General features: G+C 44.0%; 2 protein-coding genes across 2 annotated transcripts; one reads left to right on the top strand and one right to left on the bottom strand.

Annotated features, from left to right (window-relative positions):
- The first annotated feature begins 3,074 nt into the window (after window positions 1–3,074).
- LOC139050356 (tigger transposable element-derived protein 4-like) lies at window positions 3,075–3,710 on the top strand. Its single transcript, XM_070526594.1, has one exon. It carries the CDS (start codon window positions 3,075–3,077, stop codon window positions 3,708–3,710), a length of 636 nt encoding a protein of 211 aa, XP_070382695.1.
- Window positions 3,711–5,414: 1,704 nt separating this feature from the next.
- Window positions 5,415–21,243, bottom strand: LOC135921443 (uncharacterized). Its single transcript, XM_065455806.2, has 11 exons — window positions 21,060–21,243; window positions 16,542–16,636; window positions 15,571–15,856; window positions 13,480–13,569; window positions 12,815–12,877; window positions 12,621–12,680; window positions 11,504–11,557; window positions 10,318–10,368; window positions 9,241–9,335; window positions 6,776–6,998; window positions 5,415–5,612 (listed from the first exon to the last, which is right to left on the bottom strand). Exons 1-11 carry the CDS (start codon window positions 21,241–21,243, stop codon window positions 5,500–5,502), a joined length of 1,314 nt encoding a protein of 437 aa, XP_065311878.2. The 3' UTR covers window positions 5,415–5,499.
- Window positions 21,244–21,934: the final 691 nt, after the last annotated feature.

Raw genomic sequence — 21,934 nt, 5'->3', positions numbered from 1 at the left:
CGCCGATGACCATACCGGGATATGGGACTGTGGGATCGCCGACTGTATTCGCTGCTTTCGCTGCTTTTTGAGTGTAGCCTGCCTTTTAGGGCATAGGTTCGCCCAATAAGACGCTAATTTCGTCATTCACAGTTTGGCTGTTTTCTTCACTGTCACTACTAGGTGACAATATACATCAAAATGCAGTGCCTTCCTGAAAGATCATCAACAACAACGATTAAGTATTATAGCACTAGTAATGGTAATTTTTGCAGCTGCCGACGGTGGTCGTGTTGCTGTTTGTTTTTCCCTTTGCCACTCCTCTTATGGAGGCTGCTCCTTGGGAATCCTAACTGCACAAGCTGCCGTCGCCGCGGCCGCTTGCGCAACACTATCGTTTACAGTGAAACGTATGTGGGGAGCGCTACGTGCTTCGCATGGTTATCGGGAGTGCCGTATCCTCAATTATGCGGTTCGGATGCTTGTTTTGTGCATTTTCTTTAGTGAATGCTGTTCTGTATGTTGTATGCGGGATTACAAAGGATGTACGCACTTTTCGCCTCACTTTGCTGAGTGCTTGAAGCCTATTCCTTTTGTACGAGCCACTGATCCTGCCTCGCACTGCCGCCGGGATCACTCTACAGTTTTTACTAGCTGACGCTGGCACAAAAAAATGCCGACCTCCGAGATGCTACAGCTTCGTTCTTTAACGGCGCGAACAAACGATCACAGGGAGAGTACACAAGGACAGGCCTGTCCATGTGTACTCTCTCCGTCATGGTTGATTCGCGCATTTGAGAAACACTGAACCAATGTAACGACGCACCCGACGAAACAATGTAACGACGCATAAACGACGAAACTGGTCGTTTATGTTGCGTGTATGCAGCCGGCATTCTCTCTAGCGCGCGAGCGTGTGGACCCGCTGCGCCATCTAACGGCATATCACCGCCGTGAAGTGCTCGCGTGGCGCATGTGTAAATACATTTTCAGGCAGTATACAGGGGGATTCACGAAACTTGAACCAGTGATTTAACGAAAATGGTTAACCGCAACTGAATGAAACCACCGAAATATGGTTCGCCGTCAGGTGGCGCTCCTGGGGATATTTTTGTATTGCGCTTAATTTGCTAATTAACTAAGATACATAAGGCTAAATTTTTAACATTCCTATTAGAGCCAAGTGCGTTTCGTTACGTTGTAGAGGGCATTCGAAAACGACGGAGAACGCATATCGCAATTGGGGCAATTCACGGCTACATCCGTATATCGCCGCGCGCAAAGAGCAAGCGCTGAAACATGCACGCTCGCCCTCTCGGAAGGACGTGCATGCGTGCAGGCGTCGGTCTCGACACCAGGGGTGCGTCGCTAGAAGGGGGGGAGGGCAGTTTCCACGTGCTCGCGCACCCCGCAATATTTTTGTGGGCGAGTGCACGTTGGCACAAAAAAATGGAACGGTCGTTTTCGAATGCCCTCTACAACGTAACGAAACGCACTTGGTCCTAACGGGAATATTAAAAATTTTGCACAATTGATCTCAGTTAATCAACTAATTAAGCGCAATATAAGAAGATACCCCAAGGGGCGCCACATGACGGCAAAACATACGTCGTTGGTTTCATTCAAAGGCGGTTAACCGCTTTCTTCTTTATATCCTTCGTTCAAGTTGCGTGAAACACCCTGTACAGATCTCATTACACATCAAGAGCGTTATACACAGCCAATCACTGGATAGTATTAAAGAATTGTTCGTGTGCCTGTCTGCCACGTACTGAGTACCACACACTCAGGAACCCAAGTTTGCGTCATAGCGGCTCATTGCTAAGCGGCACATACCTGGTGTACATACCCACTGAGCTAAGTTGGCGCAAAAGAGGTTCGTTTAAGAACCAGCGGTACATAGTAACACATACCCGGTCACTCAGGATGGTAGGAAAGGGGTTCACTGAAGAGTGGAATATGCCCCTTGTCAGATACCCAATCTTAGTCCGACTGTTGGTTTCGAACCCTGTTTCCACACAGAAGCCCACACAGAACCTCAGTAGTACATTCCCAGTCAACAATTCCAACAAGGCCATGTCTGTTGGCTATGCGGAAATCTGGCATGTTGGCTTGTGGGCTTATGGGTCTGTGGGCTTATGGGTCTGTGGGCTTATGGGTCTGTGGGCTTATGGGTCTGTGGGCTTATGGGTCTGTGGGCTTATGGGTCTGTGGGCTTATGGGTCTGTGGGCTTATGGGTCTGTGGGCTTATGGGTCTGTTGGTTCACCGGCCTATTGGCTTGTTGGAGTGCACGGCTAAGCCTACATATTAGGCCCGCACATACACAGCCTTGTGTTATTTGGCAGAAAATAAGTCTTTTTCTGAATACCTGACATTATTTTTATTTGCATCAAGTACAGGGTACAGGAAATACACAATATTTATAGTGTACTTGCTAATAATAAAACATTACTAAATGTACATTACCACATTATTACATTACTACAGTAGACTCGCGATAATTCAAACTGATAATTTGTACTTTTGGTTAATTCAAACAAAAATCAAATTTTTGGTTGGCTTGCCATGTTTTCAATGTATTTTAAGGCCGCTTAATTCAAACACCGCAATTCGGTTAATTCGTACTTTTTGCTTGTCCATACCGGAAAATTATCGGCTATCGTTGCCACCACTGGTGAAAAATCTGACTTCTTATATCACCACAACAGCGAAAAATGTTAAAATAAGCGCACTATGGCCTAAAAAAATAAAAGAAAGCGAACAAGGGCCTAACAAACAAACGTTCGAAACAAAAGCCTCACGAAGGGCACATTGTTGCTCAACTTTCCGTGGTTTGCTAGCATGCTTGCTAGCCAGTTCAAAGCACGAAGTTCGAAATTAAAACACATAACCCTCAAAGCTTGTGGAAATGACAACTGTCCACCTGCGTTTGTCAAAACGCTCAAAACTGACGTAAAACCTGACGTAAAAACAAAGAGCACGAGAAAAGGAAAAAAAAAGGTGCGAAGTGACGCGAGTAGCATCGGCCGATTCCGAATCACGTGACCGCTCGTGCTTCTCTTTCCCTGGTCGCTCGCCTGCGCTGGTAGCATCATGTCTCCGCGGGGGAAGTACCGAACCCTTTCTGTGAAAGAAAAATTGGCAGCCATAGAAGAAGTTGAGGCTGGAGTGAAGAAGACTTCTGTGGCATTGAAGTATGGAATCACAAAAAGTACGCTGACAACGATTGTGAAAGCGAAAGACAAGCTGCGAAACAACGCAAGCCATTTCGCTCCCGACAGAAAAAGGCTTAGGGAGGCGGCGCATCCGGAGCTTGAGAAGGCAGTTTTTCTTTGGCTGAAGCGCGCTCGGAGCTGCAGTCTACCAGTAAGTGGACCAATCCTGCGAGAGAAGGCCGAACAACTGTCTTTGCGCTTTGGAATTGAAGACTTCAAGTGTAGTGATGGATGGGTGTCGCGATTCAAGGAGCGACATGGCCTCACTTTCAAAACAGTAAGTGGAGAAGCGGAAGCGGTCGATGAGGCGGTTACTACCGACTGGCAGCAGACGCGTCTTCAGAGCCTACTGCTTGAATACTCCCCGGCTGACATTTATAATGCTGACGAAATGGGACTGTTCTTCCAAGTGCCTTCTTCAGCAAACATTGTGTCGCAAGGGGGAACGTTGCACCGGCGGAAAGCTGAGCAAGGAGCGGCTCACAGTAATGGTTTGTGCCAATATGGATGGTAGTCACAAGCCCGAACTTTTCGTTGTTGGCAAATCGAAGCGTCCGAGATGCTTTAAAGGCGTCCGAACTCTTCCCGTTTCTTATGCAGCAAATACACGTGCATGGATGACGGAATCTTTGTTTGAGGATTGGCTGCGGAAACTTGACGTGCGGTTTAAGCGCGATAAAAGAAAAGTGCTGATGATAGTGGATAATTGTCCCGCTCACGGTGACGTGGAGGGGCTGGAGGCAATTCGTCTTGAATTCCTCCCTCCAAACACAACAGCTGTCCTCCAGCCTCTGGATCAGGGGGTAATCAAATGTCTGAAGATAAACTACAGAAAGCTACTCCTTAAGAGGATGCTAATGTGCATGGATAATTACATGTCATACAGCATAACACTGCTGTCGTCTGTGGGAATGCTAGCTGACGCATGGAGTGCAGTAACATCGGCAACGATACGGAACTGCTTCCAGCATGCCTTCCGATACCAGGCCACACCAGTGATACCTTGCCTGACTGCGCTCGAAATGAAGGTGAAGACTGCCTCCAAATGGAGAGCGATGAAGCAAGGCTAGTGCTTTCTGCACTCCAAGCACACAATATAGCTGCTGACCTCAGTGATTTTGCGGCTGCCGATGATAACCTCTGCGTGTGCAGGGAAGACACCCTGGACGACTTGGTGGCTGAGGTGCTGCCAGCACAGTACAGCAGCGAAAGTGAAGAGGAATCAGAAGAGCAATCCTCTGTGACAGCAGCACAGGCCTTCCACTACCTTGCCGAGGTCTGCAAATTTCTGATTGTTGAAGAAAATTCTCAAGAACAACTGGCTGCTCTTAATGGAATAGAGAACTTTGTTCTTAATGCGCGTGTACAGAAAAAACAATCAACAATTCATGATTTCTTCAAACGGTCTAGTCAGCCATAGATTTCCATTAAACTTGTTCTGGATCCTTCACCTCTGCTCTGTTTTTGCTGTGTAATTAATGAGTGAAATGTTTAAAATATGATTTAAGTGGATAATTAATTGTAATGTGCGCTGTAATCTTGCACAGAGTCATATATGCGAGAACTTCCGATAATTCAAACTTCCTGATAATTCAAACAAAATCCTGGGGTCCCTTCGAGTTTGAATTAACGAGAGTCTACTGTAAATGTACTAAAATTTCGCGTGCCACTGACGCCAACAACATCGGCACCGAGTGGTTGAAGTGGGTGAAACGCTTCGAAAACTTCATCGTAGCCTGCAGTATCACAGCCGATGCCCGGAAGATGGCCATACTACTACACTACGTAGGGGAAGAAGTGTATGTCATACACTATATTTATACACTATATACACAATATTTACTGTGCACTACCCGATCCTCCCGCAGCCGCAACTGCGTCTACCATTTGAAGCACCGGTGGCTCCAGTAACGCAACCCCTCTCTACACCGCAGCACGTAGGAAGCTCGATGACTATGACTAGTAAACAAGAAAAATAAACAATGCATAAACATGAGAAAATAACAGATAAACAAAATCAATACACAGAAACAGAAAAGCAAGACACAAAAAGAAAAGCTAAACATACAAAAACAAACAGAACATGAACAACAATAACGCAAGGGAAACACTGGCAAATCAATGCTCCCCACTTATGACAAGAAGGATGCTGTTCCACTCAACGTGAAAGTTAACTTTCACGTTGAGTGGAACAGCATCCTTTTTTTAAATACCGCAGTATGCAAAGTTGGTTGGGATGGCTCAGGGAGGGCGCGGGCGTCAACCTGCTGCAGGTGGGTGGCGGGTGCTGGCGGCACGAAGGATCATTTGCGCCGCATGTCACCCAGCTTCTGCGCAAGGTGCTTGCGCACGTCCTTGAGCCTCTTGCTCTGGGCGTCTTTAGGCACATCGCTGCCCATGTATATGCTGAAGAGAGCTGCAAGTAAAAAGCAAATGGCGAATTCAAAAACACGTTTTAAAAAGATCGGTTGGAATATGTATATACAGGGAAGGCTTCCCATAAATGCGTAAGGCTGGAGTGCTGAAACACGTTTGTGTTTATTCAGTCTGAGTGCAAAGCGAATTTAGGTGACATGTTGCCAAAGAATGCAATGCACCTACATGTTAATACAACCAGCATATGTTATAGGGGATGAAAGAGGCAAGCTGGCTTTCTGCTCCATTTGTTTAGGGTACCCGACCTCCCCTAGGAGGCACAGATGCAACCGTCCGCATGGATGCATTGTCCCACAGCCAAATGTGAGCTATGCGGCGGGAATGCACAAGTAGCAGGCAGCAGCAGCAGGCAGCAGCCACGGTCAGCAAGACAGGTGCAGGAGGGTTTGCAAAGAAAGCTTCACTTAAAAAAAAATTACGTGGATCGCCCGCCTGCACTGCGGGAATCAACGTAAGCGAAACTTTCTGTGGTGTTTGCTTTGACTGACTATATTAGCGGTGATGTTTACAGCAAATGTTTAATTTCTTCACTGTTTAGTACAATACAAGAGTGGCGAGTTAAGCGTTTCCTTGCATGCACCACTGTTTGCCTACGCAGTATACAGGCTGTCATTCACTTGTTTCGTGACTGTATCGGTTCTACCAATTCTCTGCCTCCACTCCCTACATCCTCTCTGCCAATATATCGACCACCCCTCCCGACAGTTGCACGTTGGTAGAAAGGTAAGCGCAGCAGCTTCTGCAATGCTTTTGCAAGGGATCACACATAATTACAGCTGTCAAGAGGGTATTGTGATGATGCCCAGGCAGTTCCCGAGGGCACTGTGCACATGCGACAGAATAGGAAGATTCCAACAAGCTCTTGAGTGATAAACAGCACAGCTAAACTAAACACACTGAAAGCTATCTTTATTGACAAAGCATAGCGAACCTAACACATGCAAGGAGCTTGTGGTCCAATACTTCAGCATACTGAACTTGTATGATTTATGAACGTTGCAAGGTTTGAAAAGCTGAATAAGCGAACTGTGCAGTAGTCCACTACACCAGTTGCAACAGTAGTTCACTTAAGCAGGAGTTATACTGAATTACAACATTTCATGGCATGTCACTGTATAAGATCTAATACACTATGTTGCAAACCTTTTAGTGAGGCCACTTTCTCAGGGGTTAATGCAGGCCTTGGTTCGGTCACCCCCTTCGAACGCGACTTGTTCGAAAGTGTGCCCGTCACACTGCGGCTCCTCAGTTGCTCGGGCGTCCAAAAAACGTTCGTCGCCATGCGGCAAAATAAAGAATCCGTCGGGGCCCGGAACAGAGTGCCCCATGCCTCCTTCTCGAGCCATTGACTGCTCCCTGCATAGAGCTGTAATATGAAGAATTACATTAGGCATTATATTTCTACAAGTGCAATGAACACAATCTAGTATACACTGACAAAGCATGTGTTGCATATGCCTGTGTCGGTGGACATTACATCCTACGCACTTGAGTTTTAGCAATTCACATTTCTGCATTTTCTTAAGTGTGAGCCTACCAGTGAAACAGCACAAACAATAAATTGTAAAAAAAGTTCCCTCGATGACTTTACAGCCAAGTGCAAAGAAATTTCGACTACATAAGAAGCATAGATTAATAAAGCCTAGCCAGGCAAAATTTGACATTTGAAATACAAGCGGAAAGAAAAGCTAAAAAAATATGCTTGATCCCTCTTTAATAAGAATCAGTTAAGCATGAAGTGAAACGTGTCTTCACAGAACTTGTTGCGTGTTTATTGTATGTGAAGAATTAAGCTGCAAGTTGCCATCGATGGCACCCCACCACTGCACAGAGATCCATGCTAGCGAAAGTTGCGGCATGACTCGCGAGCCAAAGACACTGCTCTGCATGCCCCAGAGCAATGCGCAGATCGCCATAAACATAGGTGTTTGCAAAACCATACAAGCAAAACTGAACAGGTTTTTAGTAAACCACTTCGTGAACTCACACTCCACTGCAACGAAAGGCACACGATTTGCGGGTTGGTGGCCGTGTTGCAGGTTTGCTTGGCGTGCGGTGTCATGTTGGCGAGTGACATTCAGCTGCTGAGTCGCTTTGGCAAAAGTAGGAGCATTTTGGTCCAGCTGCGTAGTGTTTTGGGCAGTTGCAATGCGCTTAGCTTCAGGAATATGAGTAGCAGAGTTTGCAGCATGCGCCACAAACCCGTTCTGCTTCACGCTGGCATGTCTCTCGCCGGACCAAAGCGAGATTTGCTCGTTGACGTAGCTGCCTTTCTGCGTGACTTAGTGCAGCAGTTTTCTTAGTTGGTGCCATCGTAAGTGAAGCAGTAGGTGGTGTGTAAGCACTGCCGATGCATGTTGAAGCTGCACTCCGTAGGCGAGGCGTCACAGTCTAATCCGGTGTGAAAGACTAACATGTGAGGAAAGTGTTTAAGAAACGAAAGTGCTTTATGCCGGAGTCCACCGTCAACTTCCTGTAATGGATGTGACATCGGCGTGAAAACGTAAAATATGCTCTTTCTTGACAAAGAAAGCTCCGCCATCCAGGGGCACTGAAGTGGAGTACTGCATTGTGACACGAGCACTGACAGCAAGAACTTCAGTAGACTCAACGCAGTGGAGGCTTCAATGCAGTGTAGCCTGATGTAGGCGGTGCAGGCCTTCTGCTGAGTTGACGACACAGTTTCCGCATATGGTTTGTCTTTCCTATCCCATTAGCCTGTGATGCTTCGTCAGCTATAAAGTGCAGCTTCAACATGCCTCATCAGTGCTTACACACCACCTAGTGCTTCACTTATGACGGCACCAACTAAGAAAACTGATGTACTAAGCAGAGCATAAAGGCAACAACATCAATGGGTTAATCTCGCTTTGGTCCAACAAGAAACATGTTAGCACGAAGCAGAAGACCTTCGCACATTGGCAGTGCACGCTGCCTATTGCATTCCTGAAGCTATGCACATCGCAACTCAACTGGCTGCCCAAGACACTACAGAGCGGGACAAAATGCTCGTAACTTCACTGAAGCAGCTCGGCAGCTGGACGCTAACAGGACACTGCGTGCCAAGCAAACCTGCGACACGGTCGCTGACCTGCAAATTGTGCGCCTTTCACTGCAGCAAACTGCGAGTTCACGAAGCAAACGTGCAACAACTTCTGTCAAGGCATGTTTAGCTTTCGTGTTCTACAAATTTCTATGAAGGAGGGATCAACCATATCTTTTTTATACTAAAACTGAAGATGGCGCCGTTACCACTTGCCTGGCATGAGCCCCCCCCCCCCCCCCCTGAGATTAGGCAGCACCTGCGATGTAAAATATCTCGGTCCGGACCTGTGCAAGGACTTATGTCATGGCCATCAACCCCACCTGGGTGCATACATCATCTGCTTAGGTGCTGTTTAGAAGCTGCCAATATAAAAAATCACCATCCCTGTTGTTTTGCCAAGTGAGCAGATGCAAGATATGATTGCAGTGCAATGCTTTCAAAGATCTAAGCGTACCTATAAATACTAGGCTGCATGGCCTAGTACGAAAATACAGGTTTTCATGGATCATAACTGCTCTTTCAATGAAGAAAAAAAGCAGCCCTCAAGGCATAATGAAATTACCTTTCCATCGTCCCTTTCACTGCCAATCACAGTTTGTAAGGCCTCTGAATGACCATCGAGGAGTGCTTCCTCCAACTCCTGTGAGGTCCAGGGTTCTAGTATATAACAAGCATTTAATAGGGATAAGAATTAGACACAGACGACAGTAAAGGTCAGGCAGTAACCAAACAGTCACACTGGCAGAAATTTTAAAAGAAATTACTACAGTTTTGACAAAATTATAAATCCTCACAACGATAGCTCTCGAAGTAATAAATGCAGTGAAAGTGTGCAGTTCTCAACATGCTGCTGATTTTGTGCTGTGCACTCATTGGTGTTGCTTTGCTCAAGACTTTCACCTGCACTGCCTATATGTAAAACCTGGCAGTGTTGCATCAGTTTTAGAGCACACTGCAGTAAAGCTAAATGTTGTCGCAATGTATAACAGCTGTAACAGACTACTAGAGCTCAGGTACTATGTTCATAATTTTGCAATGATTCTAGCTGTGGACAATGATAAATAAGTACTCTGAATAATTTTTTACTAGCTGCAAAGTACTGCTGATGTGTGGCAATTCATTCTACAGCACTACTTTAACTAACAAAACAACTAATAACCAGGCTGCTTTCTAATGGCTCATTATGGAATAGATGCTAACTCTAAATGGTGCTCTGCTACACAAAAGGCACCTGTAAAATATAGTGCACATGTGCGCTAAAAAAAATTCAAATAAAGAATGCATGCATGATGAATAAATGATGGCTTTTACACATTACAAGGCACCCTGTATACACAGAATATACTACAAGCTATCATGTGTCGGGGAATAAGCTTAGATTATCCGTGTATATGACATGAAAGGTGGCCTGCAATTAGTGCTTCTGAGAAAGCTTGTTGGGAGGAACCAATATCGCCATCCCAACGCAGTGATTTTGTGCACTTCGTGTGACGGAAATGGCACCTAAGAGACGCATTATGACATTTGGTTAAAATGCCACAATATTTAAGATCACAGAATATCACGAGTACCGTGAAAAAAATACTTGCATGAAAATATATATGTATCAAAAGAGCATGTTTAAGAAAAAGTTTCCTACCGAGCTCCTCTGGCACCACTTGCTCGGTGCTGCTTTGGGCATCTTGAGAAACTGAAAAAAAAAATTCAGGTTTTTTGCCAAATTATATTTGATTAGTTCACTTTAAATAACTGCTAGCACACATTTCCACTAATTATCCAAGCAATGCATCAACTAAGTTGTAACAAAGGTTATGGGCCTCACTTGTCCAAGGATTTTCTTTTATGCACAGTGCACCAGAAATGCGTGGCGGTGCACTGTTATGCTACTATGCTACTAGAGGCACCAGCTTCCAAAAAAAAAGCTTTTTGTGCACAAAATCCTGTGCACAAACGCACAGGGCGCTTGAAGGCCATTTTTATCTCTGAGGCTTGTTGTTCTGCCGGGCTGCCCGATGGAGACAACGCACCACCATGTTTGCGCAAAGAAAAGTGGAAACACTACGTGTTAACCGATACGTATGCAATATGCTGGTACGGTTTATGCGGATACAAAACACATTATGCTCAATGGGATTTGACTTTACTACTTTTAAAACGAAACTAATGTTTAAGGGGGTACGGTTTGACAAGGTTTTACTGTATTGCAATATAGAAAGCTATTCATAAAGGTTAGGCATACAAAAATCGAGAAATATAGTGATGGTTTCCTGAAAAAAAGAAGGTTGGCTCAGAAATAGTCAAGGCACTTCTGGATAAGGGTGTGTTTATCTGAAAGCTTTCTACACAGATGCGTGTGAGCAAGTGCTCGTGGAAGGTGCTACAGTATGTAGATGAGTATTGGTGAAAGTGGCTAGATAAGCATTAGCGAAAGCACACATAAAATATTGGTTAGCAGGATCAAGTGTCTCACAATCCATTCATGATGACTAAGCAATGGTGTCACAGAAATATTTACAACCTGGTCTGACATAAATCCTATGGGGCTTTTAAAGGCTGCAGCTGCAGTACTGGGTGCTGAAGATAATGAACATGCAATCTTATCGCAAGGAAGTTCTGCAAAATTCGTGAACTATAGGAAGCTTCATGAAAGTGAAAAAAATATCATGCACTCAACAGTAGCATGAAGCTGCAGAGAAATTTGTAGCCTTGTGCTGCGTAAGGTGGAGGACAATTTTTTAATTTCAAGGAATATTAAGACAACAGCAGTCATATATGAGGATGGCAAACATGAAAAAACTGGCCCTGTACATGAAGTACTATCTTACCCGAGGGCTGAAAAGCTTCCACGTCACCAGCACCAGATGGCCTGTCACTAGGTTCTGCAATGATAACACACCAGTAAGTGTTTGTACAGTAATTTCATATATTTCAAAGTAAACATGTCAGTGCAGCACCTTGCAATGATATGGCTGATTAATTTGTTCTGGACTTCAAACAAGTAACCCTAAGGCAATGAGAGAGATTGCTTTGAACAGCATTCACAACATTCTTGCCCAGCCTTGTCCCATACTGGAGCCAAGTGCCCATGGTATGTTTATGTCACGAGCTCCACTACCTTTTTCTTTTCTTTTTTCTGCACGGAATATTTTCAGATTTGCTTGGCTGTATTTCAAATGAAACCCACAGTGTTCTGCCAACTTGTGCACTGCGGACGAACCCTATTAAACAAGATGCTGTGCTGTCTCTGCTAATTTGGTGTAGCGCATAATTTTGCTTGAATTTTCAGCTGTTTCAGCCTATGTACTATTTTCCAGACACAACCATAACGAGACCACATTTGTTTACAATGTCTAAACCTGGTGCCCCTTGCGAGCCATTTACCAACAGGAAAATTTGTTTATCGGTAATGTGGTACTTCTGGCCCGAGGTGGCACGACACTGTATCCGACAACCCCTGGCACAAGCACACAGTTGAGCATTTAACATGACCTTCTTTCGATGGATTGATTCATGGGGTTCAACGTCCCAAAGCAACACTGCGGATGTGAGAGATGCCATAGTGGAGGACTCTGGAATAATTTGGCCGCACCTAAATATAAATCTAAATCTAAATGTGTGTGCTCGCGTTTCGCCCCCTTCGAAATGAAGATGCCATGGCCAGGAATCAAACTTGCAAGCACATGCTCAGTAGCACAATGCTATAGCCAATAAGCCACCACCGTGGGTATCGTGTTGAATTTCCAACTGCACACATTCCTTGTACACTGCTGGACACATTGCGGCCCCAATTTACAGTCCTGAGGTACCTTATTACAACTCAATCAATATAAATGCCGATAAACATCTCTGTGCAAGCGGCTCCTGATGGAAGCTCTCTAAAAGCAAATGACCAGTGGTCCATAAAAAGAACTACGCAACAGTGGCATATAAGAAATCTCTTACCAAGCTGCTGTGACCCACATTCCTCGACAGAAGCAGCTGAAGCCGCAGCTGCAGTGGTTCCTGAAGACCATACAAACAATGAGTTATTACAATGTGGGCAACGTATACTAGCACCCATACAGCCATAAAAGTAAGATTTATCTGAGTGTGCTAGCTAATTTAAAACTGCATATGTGCACTAAATGTTTTCTCACCCATGTGGTGCGACAGCTTGTTGGCTTCACAATGTGGCCTGCTGCGGGAGTGCAAGCCCAAGTCTGCAATGATAATGTTCCAACGACAATGTTTCTGCTACCTTCAACATGATATCAAGCACATAGATATGTAAATGTATAACCTAGCAAATGACATGACAAATTAATTGTTTTTTGGTTGTCAAAGGGAAAGCAAGATCCAATTCTGGACATGTTGTAGACCTTAGTGTATAGAACTCTACAACATAATTATGGGGCCCCGAGTTCTTAATTATAAAATAGAGAAAGAACAGAAATTGCTTGCGACTACACTGGCCCAGCCACAAAGTACCTTGAGTCCTGTATAGAGAACTTACAGCAGCTAACCGCATATAAATTCTCTAAGATGACTGGTCTGACATGTATTTCAAGTGGCTATATCCCAGACATGAACAGCTGCAATGCACAATTTTAATTTCATGTGAAATGTTTGCAATGTTTAATCCCAGGACTGAACACATGAATCACTTTTGCCAATATATCTAACGGTCAAAATTTAACTGTATAGATTAAATGCAGGTGCCTGGTTTTTTTCTGGTGAAGTAAAAAAAAAATTGGTACGATCGTATAGTGAAATGAAGACAACAAAAACTAAACTTGGAAAATGAACCACATATGTAGCTTGCCTTTTGCTTCAGCACCAGAGCTCCGTAATTGTGCAGGAGCTTCAGCACCTACTGCCACGTCCACACACCGGGTATACCGGATCTTGCTCTCTGAAATTATTATTACAACACTATAAGTCTAACTCATCAGGCACGTTATTGAGTATAGGTAAGCTGTACGTTTGTAAACATAGAGGCAGAGTGCAGGAAAAACAGGCGACGATACTGGCGTTTCTTTACTATTCACCTCTTTGTACAATAACTTTTATCCAGTAGGTCTTGAACACATGGCCAGATTTACTTATACTGCTTTCATGGAAAACTGATGGCAGTAGAGTTGGTTCAAATTCATTTCAAGTTCAGACTCTCAGTCTGCTTGGTTGTTTAGAAATAATCCGATAACTTGCATGAAAGTTCAAAGTTAGGCTACTACACATAATTCAATATAAGCAATGCCATTGTATGAAGTAGAGTCAGTGCAAAACAAGCACTGGTGATAGAATGACAGAAAGCTGAGCTAGTTGGTAAGGATTCATGATGCAAGAAAGGGGTAAAGCGTGCAGACACGGACACTAGAGAAGTGGACAACCCGAACACTGACTATCAAATGAAGGAAGCAGTGAGGTGAAATAAGAAATAAGACACAAAACTCATCTGCGCATGCCCTGAAGTGGTAGCACCACGCGTCAATTGAGAACACGTGCCGGCCTACAATGTTGGCACGTGTACCCGATTGTACCCGCACGTGCATGAATGTCAGCACGTGTACCCAACTGACACGTGTTGCTACCATTCCAGGGCATGTGCAGATGAGTCTTGTGTCTTTTTTCTTATTTCACCTCGGTGCTTCCTTCAGTTGACAGTTGGAATTCATGCTGTCCACTTCTCTAGTGTCTGTGTCTGCACGCCTTACCCCTTCTTCACTGGTGATAGGTGCATGAAAACACTGCTGCCCAAGTGATTTTGTCCTGGCTTGATGCCTGCCATTTCGTTTCTCACTTTGCCTATGAGCTGGTGCTACAGCAGATATACAGGCACTATCCTAAATGTACATGCAAGACTTGGAACAAGGGCATAACCAAAGCACAGAAACAACAAGCCCAATTTTCAACATTACTAGTGATGAATTCCAATGATGGAGTGAATGCAACTTCCGCTGCTCTTTTTCGAGCAACACTGTTGCAATAACAAAGTGATGGTATGAGTCACGTCTTCCAATGAAACTGAGAGCAGATATTGCGCTGCAACCACCTTGTAAAGCACTTAAAGCTGCTCCGCAAGAACCAGCAGAGTTGAACAGCAAGTACACACCGTACTGCCTTCATGCATGCTTTTTCAGACTTTTACTTCCCACTATGACATGGTGTAGCACCTCGTCAACCGTTTCTTGTGGTGCAGGTGAATCAAACCGACCTTAACCTGGCCATTTGCACACAGGTCAACACAGGTGGTTTCATCATGGAATACCATGGTGTGCTAAGACAACAACCACTGAAGGCAGTTTTTCTATGCAAATGAGGGCAGAGGTACCTTTACCAGTACAAATGTGAATAATGCCCACCATTCGCCATAAAGATGCGTAAACCTGCAAAATAGAATTGAAATAAGGTGTACCTCACAGGTACGCCTGTAAGATACACCGCTCCTTTACTTGGCAAACAAGGAACCTCATCAAATAAACCCGCGCAAGACAGAAGCGCCGGAAGAACACTGCCAAGAACAACTAAACAAGCAGAAGTGTAAAATAAAGATTTGTATTGGCGTTTTTTGAATTAGCTCTGGAAGAATTATAGAGAAATATATATATATATATTTGCAGAACAATCACAGTTCTTTTGGAACCCTCATTTACTGCTGTACCAATTTAAGTGCCGAAACCAACTCGTATTGTTATTTGGGAAGTTGCTTAACGATGCGTAGTCACCAGTCCCGTGCAACTGCATGGAGCGCAGGACATTGCGGTTCTAGACGTACTGTGCACACCGCGGAAGGTTAGAAAAACGCCCACATTAGCACAGCAGAGAAGTGGCTACGTCAGGTAGCTCGAACCCCCCCCCGCTGGGTGGAATTTTATGTAAAACACTATCATAAGAACATGCAAAGGTCACTCACCAGTTGTAAAAATCTTCGATGTCAGAGCTTTTTGCAGCTCTACATTCATATCCAGAGTGCTGTTCAACCTTTTCTCCAGCTCCTCTATTTTTTTGAGGAAGCTCGATTTTTGAGCTAGTAGCTCCTCTCTCAGAAGAGCAATTTCTTTTTGTGCTTCATCTAGTTGGCCACAGCCGTCACTGCAACATGTGCATTTCGGTGTGCCACCTCCTTCAATCTGAGCTGCAAGCTCCGCCTCAACTGTACTTTGAGTTTCGAGACGAAGCTGCTTGGTTGATGGTGCGGGCTGCAGTATTATTTAAAAAAAAAAGCAATGATTGTTGCGGCAATACACTAAAAGCGCAAAGCTTATTGCCTTTCACAGAAATAATATATCACATACATAAAGTAAGCCTTTGAAACTCAACAAGTATAAATTTACAATGATGTCTAAACTTCCACTTGTGACAGTGTGATTCCAGACCACCATTTGGATAGAGGGAGCATTAACAGGCCATAAACACTTCGCAATATTACAATTACAGCTCACGTATTTTTATTAAGATTGAAAGCAGGTAAAATGCCTTTTAGTTGTGCCTGACTAATTTATAATATCACATTGCGCTTTTCAATTTGAAGATAAATGTTGGAAGACATTTCAAAGCTAGCATTCATACTCTCCCCAGCACATTGGAGCAGCAAGTTCACTAAGGGACTCTGTAAGATATAAGCAAACAAAAGAGCTATGCTAAAATGAAGTTATTGTATTTTGCTTCTACAGTTCTCTCTCAACCATGCTTTTCTATACAGTAAATTGCACATTGCATTAGGTGTGCAATGAAAGTTGGCACACAATGATGGCCAAATTTGTTCGGTGCACGGACCCAATTGGCAGAACTTATGTGCTTTCATCGAGCAGACCAGGCAGTATGTGTCACAGTGTAGTCCAATACATAAATGCCAAAAAAGAAGAAAGTGTTGGGTTATCATACCTTCCCTTTTGTCCTCTTTTTTCCTTTTGTTTCAGTGGAGTTTATGGGCTTCCTAGGCCTCTTGCTGAGGAACAAATCCATTTCCTCCGACGTTTCTGCATGGCACCAGAAGGCAGTGGCATATGAGGACAGACATAAAATAATATTGTACAATACATACACACAAGATTGCCGTGTTGAAGCAATGAACGGCAATCTTGTGGACATCATTAAGGAGTGTGCAATGGAAGTCGGTGGTAACTCCGTTAGGCAGGATACCAGCAAACTATCGCAGGAGACGAAAGATCTGATCAAGAAACGCCAATGTATGAAAGCATCTAACCCTACAGCTAGAATAGAACTGGCAGAACTTTCGAAGTTAATCAACAAGCGTAAGACAGCTGACATAAGGAAGTATAATATGGATAGAATTGAACATGCTCTCAGGAACGGAGGAAGCCTAAAAACAGTGAAGAAGAAACTAGGAATTGGCAAGAATCAGATGTATGCGTTACGAGACAAAGCCGGCAATATCATTGCTAATATGGATGAGATAGTTGAAGTGGCTGAGGACTTCTATAGAGATTTATACAGTACCAGTGGCACCCACGACGATAATGGAAGAGAAAATAGTCTAGAAGAATTCGAAATCCCGAAGGTAACGCCAGAAGAAGTAAAGAAAGCCTTAGGAGATATGCAAAGGGGGAAGGCAGCTGGGGAGGATCAGGTAACAGCAGATTTGTTGAAGGATGGGGGACAGATTGTTCTAGAGAAGCTGGCCACCCTGTATACGCAATGCCTCATGACCTCGAGCGTACCGGAACCTTGGAAGAACGCTAACATAATCCTAATCCATAAGAAAGGGGACGCCAAAGACTTGAAAAATTATAGACCGATCAGCTTACTGTCCGTTGCCTACAAAGTGTTTACTAAGGTAATTGCAAATAGAATCAGGAACACCTTAGACTTCTGTCAACCAAAGGACCAGGCAGGATTCCGTAAAGGCTACTCAACAATAGACCATATTCACACTATCAATCAAGTGATAGAGAAATGTGCAGAATATAACCAACCCTTATATATAGCTTTCATTGATTACGAGAAAGCGTTTGATTCAGTCGAAACCTCAGCTGTCATGGAGGCATTACGGAATCAGGGTGTAGATGAGCCATATGTAAAAATATTGGAAGATATCTATAGCAGCTCCACAGCCACCGTAGTCCTCCATAAAGCAAGCAACAAAATCCCAATAAAGAAAGGCGTCAGGCAGGGAGATACGATATCTCCAATGCTATTCACAGCGTGTTTACAGGAGGTATTCAGAGAACTGGATTGGGAAGAATTGGGGATAAAAGTTGATGGAGAATACCTTAGTACCTTGCGATTCGCTGATGATATTGCCTTGTTTAGTAACTCAGGGGACCAATTGCAATGCATGCTCACTGACCTGGAGAGGCAAAGCAGACGAGTGGGTCTAAAAATTAATCTGCAGAAAACTAAAGTAATGCTTAACAGTCTCGGGAGAGAACAGCAATTTACAATAGGCAGCGAGACACTGGAAGTCGTAAGGGAATACATCTACTTAGGACAGGTATTGACGGCGGATCCGGATCATGAGTCAGAAATAATCAGAAGAATAAGAATGGGCTGGGGTGCGTTTGGCAGGCATTCCCAAATCATGAACAGCAGGTTGCCATTTTCCCTCAAGAGAAAAGTATATAATAGCTGTGTCTTACCAGTACTCACTTACGGGGCAGAAACCTGAAGGCTTACGAAAAGGGTACTACTCAAATTAAGGACGACACAACGAGCTATGGAAAGAAGAATGATAGGTGTAACGTTAAGGGATAAGAAAAGAGCAGATTGGGTGAGGGAACAAACGCGAGTTAATGACATCTTAGTTGCAATCAAGAAAAAGAAATGGGCATGGGCAGGACATGTAATGAGGAGGGAAGATAACCGATGGTCATTAAGGGTTACGGACTGGATCCCAAGGGAAGGGAAGCGTAGCAGGGGGCGGCAGAAAGTTAGGTGGGCGGATGAGATTAAGAAGTTTGCAGGGACGGCATGGCCACAATTAGTACATGACCGGGGTTGTTGGAGAAATATGGGAGAGGCCTTTGCCCTGCAGTGGGCGTAACCAGGCTGATGATGATGATGATGATGATGATGACAGTATTGGCCCTTTTCACGAAGCAGTTTGCTCTAGAGAAACGAGAGGGCACTTTCGACGGTGTGCCGCATGTTGCCTCAGTGAAAGCACGCAAATACGAAACCATTACCTTTTCTGACCTGCTTCTGTGCGATCAACTGTCGGAAATGCAACTGGGTGTTGTCCAGCGGCAACATTCAAGTGAAAAGGAACAGCGCCTTCCATAGTCTCCCAACACAAGAAGGTTGAAAGCCAATGAACGGATGCGACTGAAACAACAGTCATACACTTCAGACAAAGAGGCAGTCATAGATAGGCTTTTGCCTACTGTAGTTTAGCTCAACAAAGTGCCCATACATTTTTCTGTACCATATATAGCCATGCCGCCGGATTTTCCACTTCATGAGCCGCATAATGCTTTCGCATCAATAAGTGAATGGGCGCACACTTTAATAAATGCGCACAATAAATGACGGACTACACTGACAGCACACGAATGGTCGAAGGTGAATTTATTTTGACAGTTCACAGGAGTAAGCAAGTCATAGCGATACTACAAGCCATTACAATGTATAGAACGGCTACGTTCCAAGACCTGTGCACAGCAAGAACATATCTACCACAACTGAGGACACCCGCAAGCGATCAGGCAGAAAATAAACAATTAGACGGTGAACACCAAGGAAACTTTACTGAGCCAGAGATGTGACAAGCTGCTGCTTAAAAGTATTTGCTAAATAAATAACGAAGAGCTAAACACAGTGATACTGATTCACTTTGTAAGTGGAAAGTTAGGATAGCTTGGAATCCATTTTTAGCCCCACTTTTATTACAAGCACCATATACACTACTCGCATCGCTTGGACAAAGTGTAACGAACCCTGAAATCTCTGAAAACGTGTCCTGTGAATCTTTAGCGAAAGCTTTGCGTGTTGTCCACCCAGTCATCGTCTAAGACATCCGCCGAAACAAAGGTTTACAGAGCCACACCGGTGTCATATGCATCCATTATAAACACAGAAGCAGCGGTGGCAAGCAACCGACACACCATCATGTGATCAAACATGGCAGTGCCCACAGGATTGCCATGAAAAGGGTCAACAGATGACAACTGTTTTTCTTTTTAGTATCTTGCAACACAAATCTAACATTACAATAAGGCATGCGCTCAAAGTGTTCACCATGCATGTTATGTCTGACATTTATCTATTGACAAGCATTGCAATTATCTACAATAGCGAGATTTCCAGTTCATTCAAATTTTACCTGCAAGTACTACGTAAGAGGAAATTAACATGACTAGCATTGTGCATGTGTGTTAGACTCATGTAATGCCATACCAACTTTAAACAAATGTCTGCCACGTTATGTGAGGTGTTTTGCCCTTAATTAAGCTATTGCTTTTTTTCTTTTTTTTATTCTTTTTTTCTTTTCACTCAAGTAGGAGAGCCAAGAATGCAAACGCATTTCTGCAAATGACAACAGTTGTTTTCAGAGCACCGCATCAACATTCGCACTTTCAGAGCCCGTGCACTGAGATTTGTACCACATTTCCCTATCAAAAAATAAACAGTTATTATTTGAAATTTGCCCAGTCCTTGAGTTGTTGTTTTTTAACACAATTGTATTTATTGGGTCGCTCAACTAATCTCTCAATGGACTCGTTGGGACAATTATGGAAAAAGATGCCCTAGATGAGTCTTAACTTTCATACGCCGCAGATAAACTTGAAACTCCATTCAAGATGCTTAGTCATGCATGAACACGCAATGGTAGTTCTCTTCAACGACATATCCGCCATTCACCGGTTTATTATGTGAGGTGCTATATATGCAAGCAAAATTTGGTTGACCAAGCGATGCCAGTGGTTCAAAGAAACCGTCAGTTTAATAATAATAATAATATAATAATAATATTTGGGGTTTTACGTGCCAAAACCACTTTCTGATTATGAGGCACGCCGTAGTGGAGGACTCCGGAAATTTTGACCACCTGGGGTTCTTTAACGTGCACCTAAATCTAAGCACACGGGTGTTTTCGCATTTCGCCCCCATCGAAATGCGGCCGCCGTGGCCGGGATAACCGTCAGTTTAAATGCAGATTTTTAAGTTCACAAATAGCTCTCCATATCTGACTGCTCACATTATATTTTTAAGGTTTTGTTTCCCGGGATTGCTTAGCCACTGAATTTAGATTAGGTCTAATTGGCATTTTGAACCGCAATGATATCTAAATGTAGGAATTTGGATCTGCAGTGATCTCCAATTGCGAGCAATTGGGCCCCGTTGAAAACCCCAATTGGACTCAATGTTTTCTTTTATTTAACTCTTTTGTCAACCCAATATCACTATATGTACCGATACTGTACAGTTTGAGTAGCGGCTTACCTGTCAGGTGGAGCAATTTGGCTTTATAGTAGCCGCCGGAGATGTAGTCATCGCCGGTCCACCACACATCGTACAACGTACCGCAGTCAAAATCGGCGACGCTTGTCGGGTGAAAGTCGCGGATGGATTGAGGCTGAACAACTTCAGTCGTTCCGTCCACTTCATACTGCACGCACACGAGCATTTTGTTTTCAGATCGCACCGTGCACTAACCGCAGAACCAGATTGAGTTGTTGGAGCACGTGCGTAGCAGCTAGGGCAATTCCAACAAAACACACACTACGCAGGACACGCGCACAACGTTGAGCTATGGATACGACTTCAGGGGAGCGATCAAATCCGAACCATTACAATCGCGCCCCTAGTGGTTATTGATTGTAAAAACGAAACAAAAAACACCAAAAAGCGCAGTTTACTAAAAGCAGTAATCATACGTACACCACTGCAAGTGATATACCACTTTATATTTTACATTTATGCGCTGGATTTAGTTCTCTGCATCGTAGAGGCGGCACAGGCGGAGTGTCGCAGTTAGGTAGAATGTTGGGCTAGCTTGAATAAACGGGACACATTACAAAGCGGTGGGAATTATATACTGTGTTTTTGTGCGAGCTTGGCGGCGTCCACCTCGACGCCCCCTCCCCGTTCACTCATCAAGCCACTAGAAAAGTTTTTTTTTTTCCAGTGAAATAAATTCGAGTGGCTTGGTATGGAATCATGTCACTAAAAGGAAGGCTTGCAAACACAGGCACAAGTAACGAAAAGGGCAAGACAGACACCGCCGTTTGCCCCACCCTTTTCGTCTTTCTCGGCATTTTTTATTTTTTTATGTTTGCATGCCTGTCTTACATTGTCATAAACCTTTTTTCCTTCCT

This window comes from Dermacentor albipictus, chromosome 10, assembly GCF_038994185.2.
Source record: "Dermacentor albipictus isolate Rhodes 1998 colony chromosome 10, USDA_Dalb.pri_finalv2, whole genome shotgun sequence".
NCBI classification, from domain to species: Eukaryota; Metazoa; Arthropoda; class Arachnida; order Ixodida; family Ixodidae; genus Dermacentor; species Dermacentor albipictus.
Note: the sequence above shows the minus strand (reverse complement) of the source record. Positions and strands in the feature narration are given on the sequence as shown.

What these genes read in the sequence shown, in the direction of transcription:
- LOC139050356 (XM_070526594.1), top strand. Translation starts at nt 3,075, where the DNA reads ATGTCTCCGCGGGGGAAGTACCGAACCCTTTCTGTGAAAGAAAAATTG.
- LOC135921443 (XM_065455806.2), bottom strand. Translation starts at nt 21,243, where the DNA reads ATGCTCGTGTGCGTGCAGTATGAAGTGGACGGAACGACTGAAGTTGTT. An exon ending in CTCTGGTGCTGAAGCAAAAG is followed by an intron (nt 12,878 to 13,479) that starts GCAAGCTACATA and finishes TTATCATTGCAG; the next exon opens with ACTTGGGCTTGCACTCCCGC. An exon ending in ATGTGGGTCACAGCAGCTTG is followed by an intron (nt 11,558 to 12,620) that starts GTAAGAGATTTC and finishes TTATCATTGCAG; the next exon opens with AACCTAGTGACAGGCCATCT.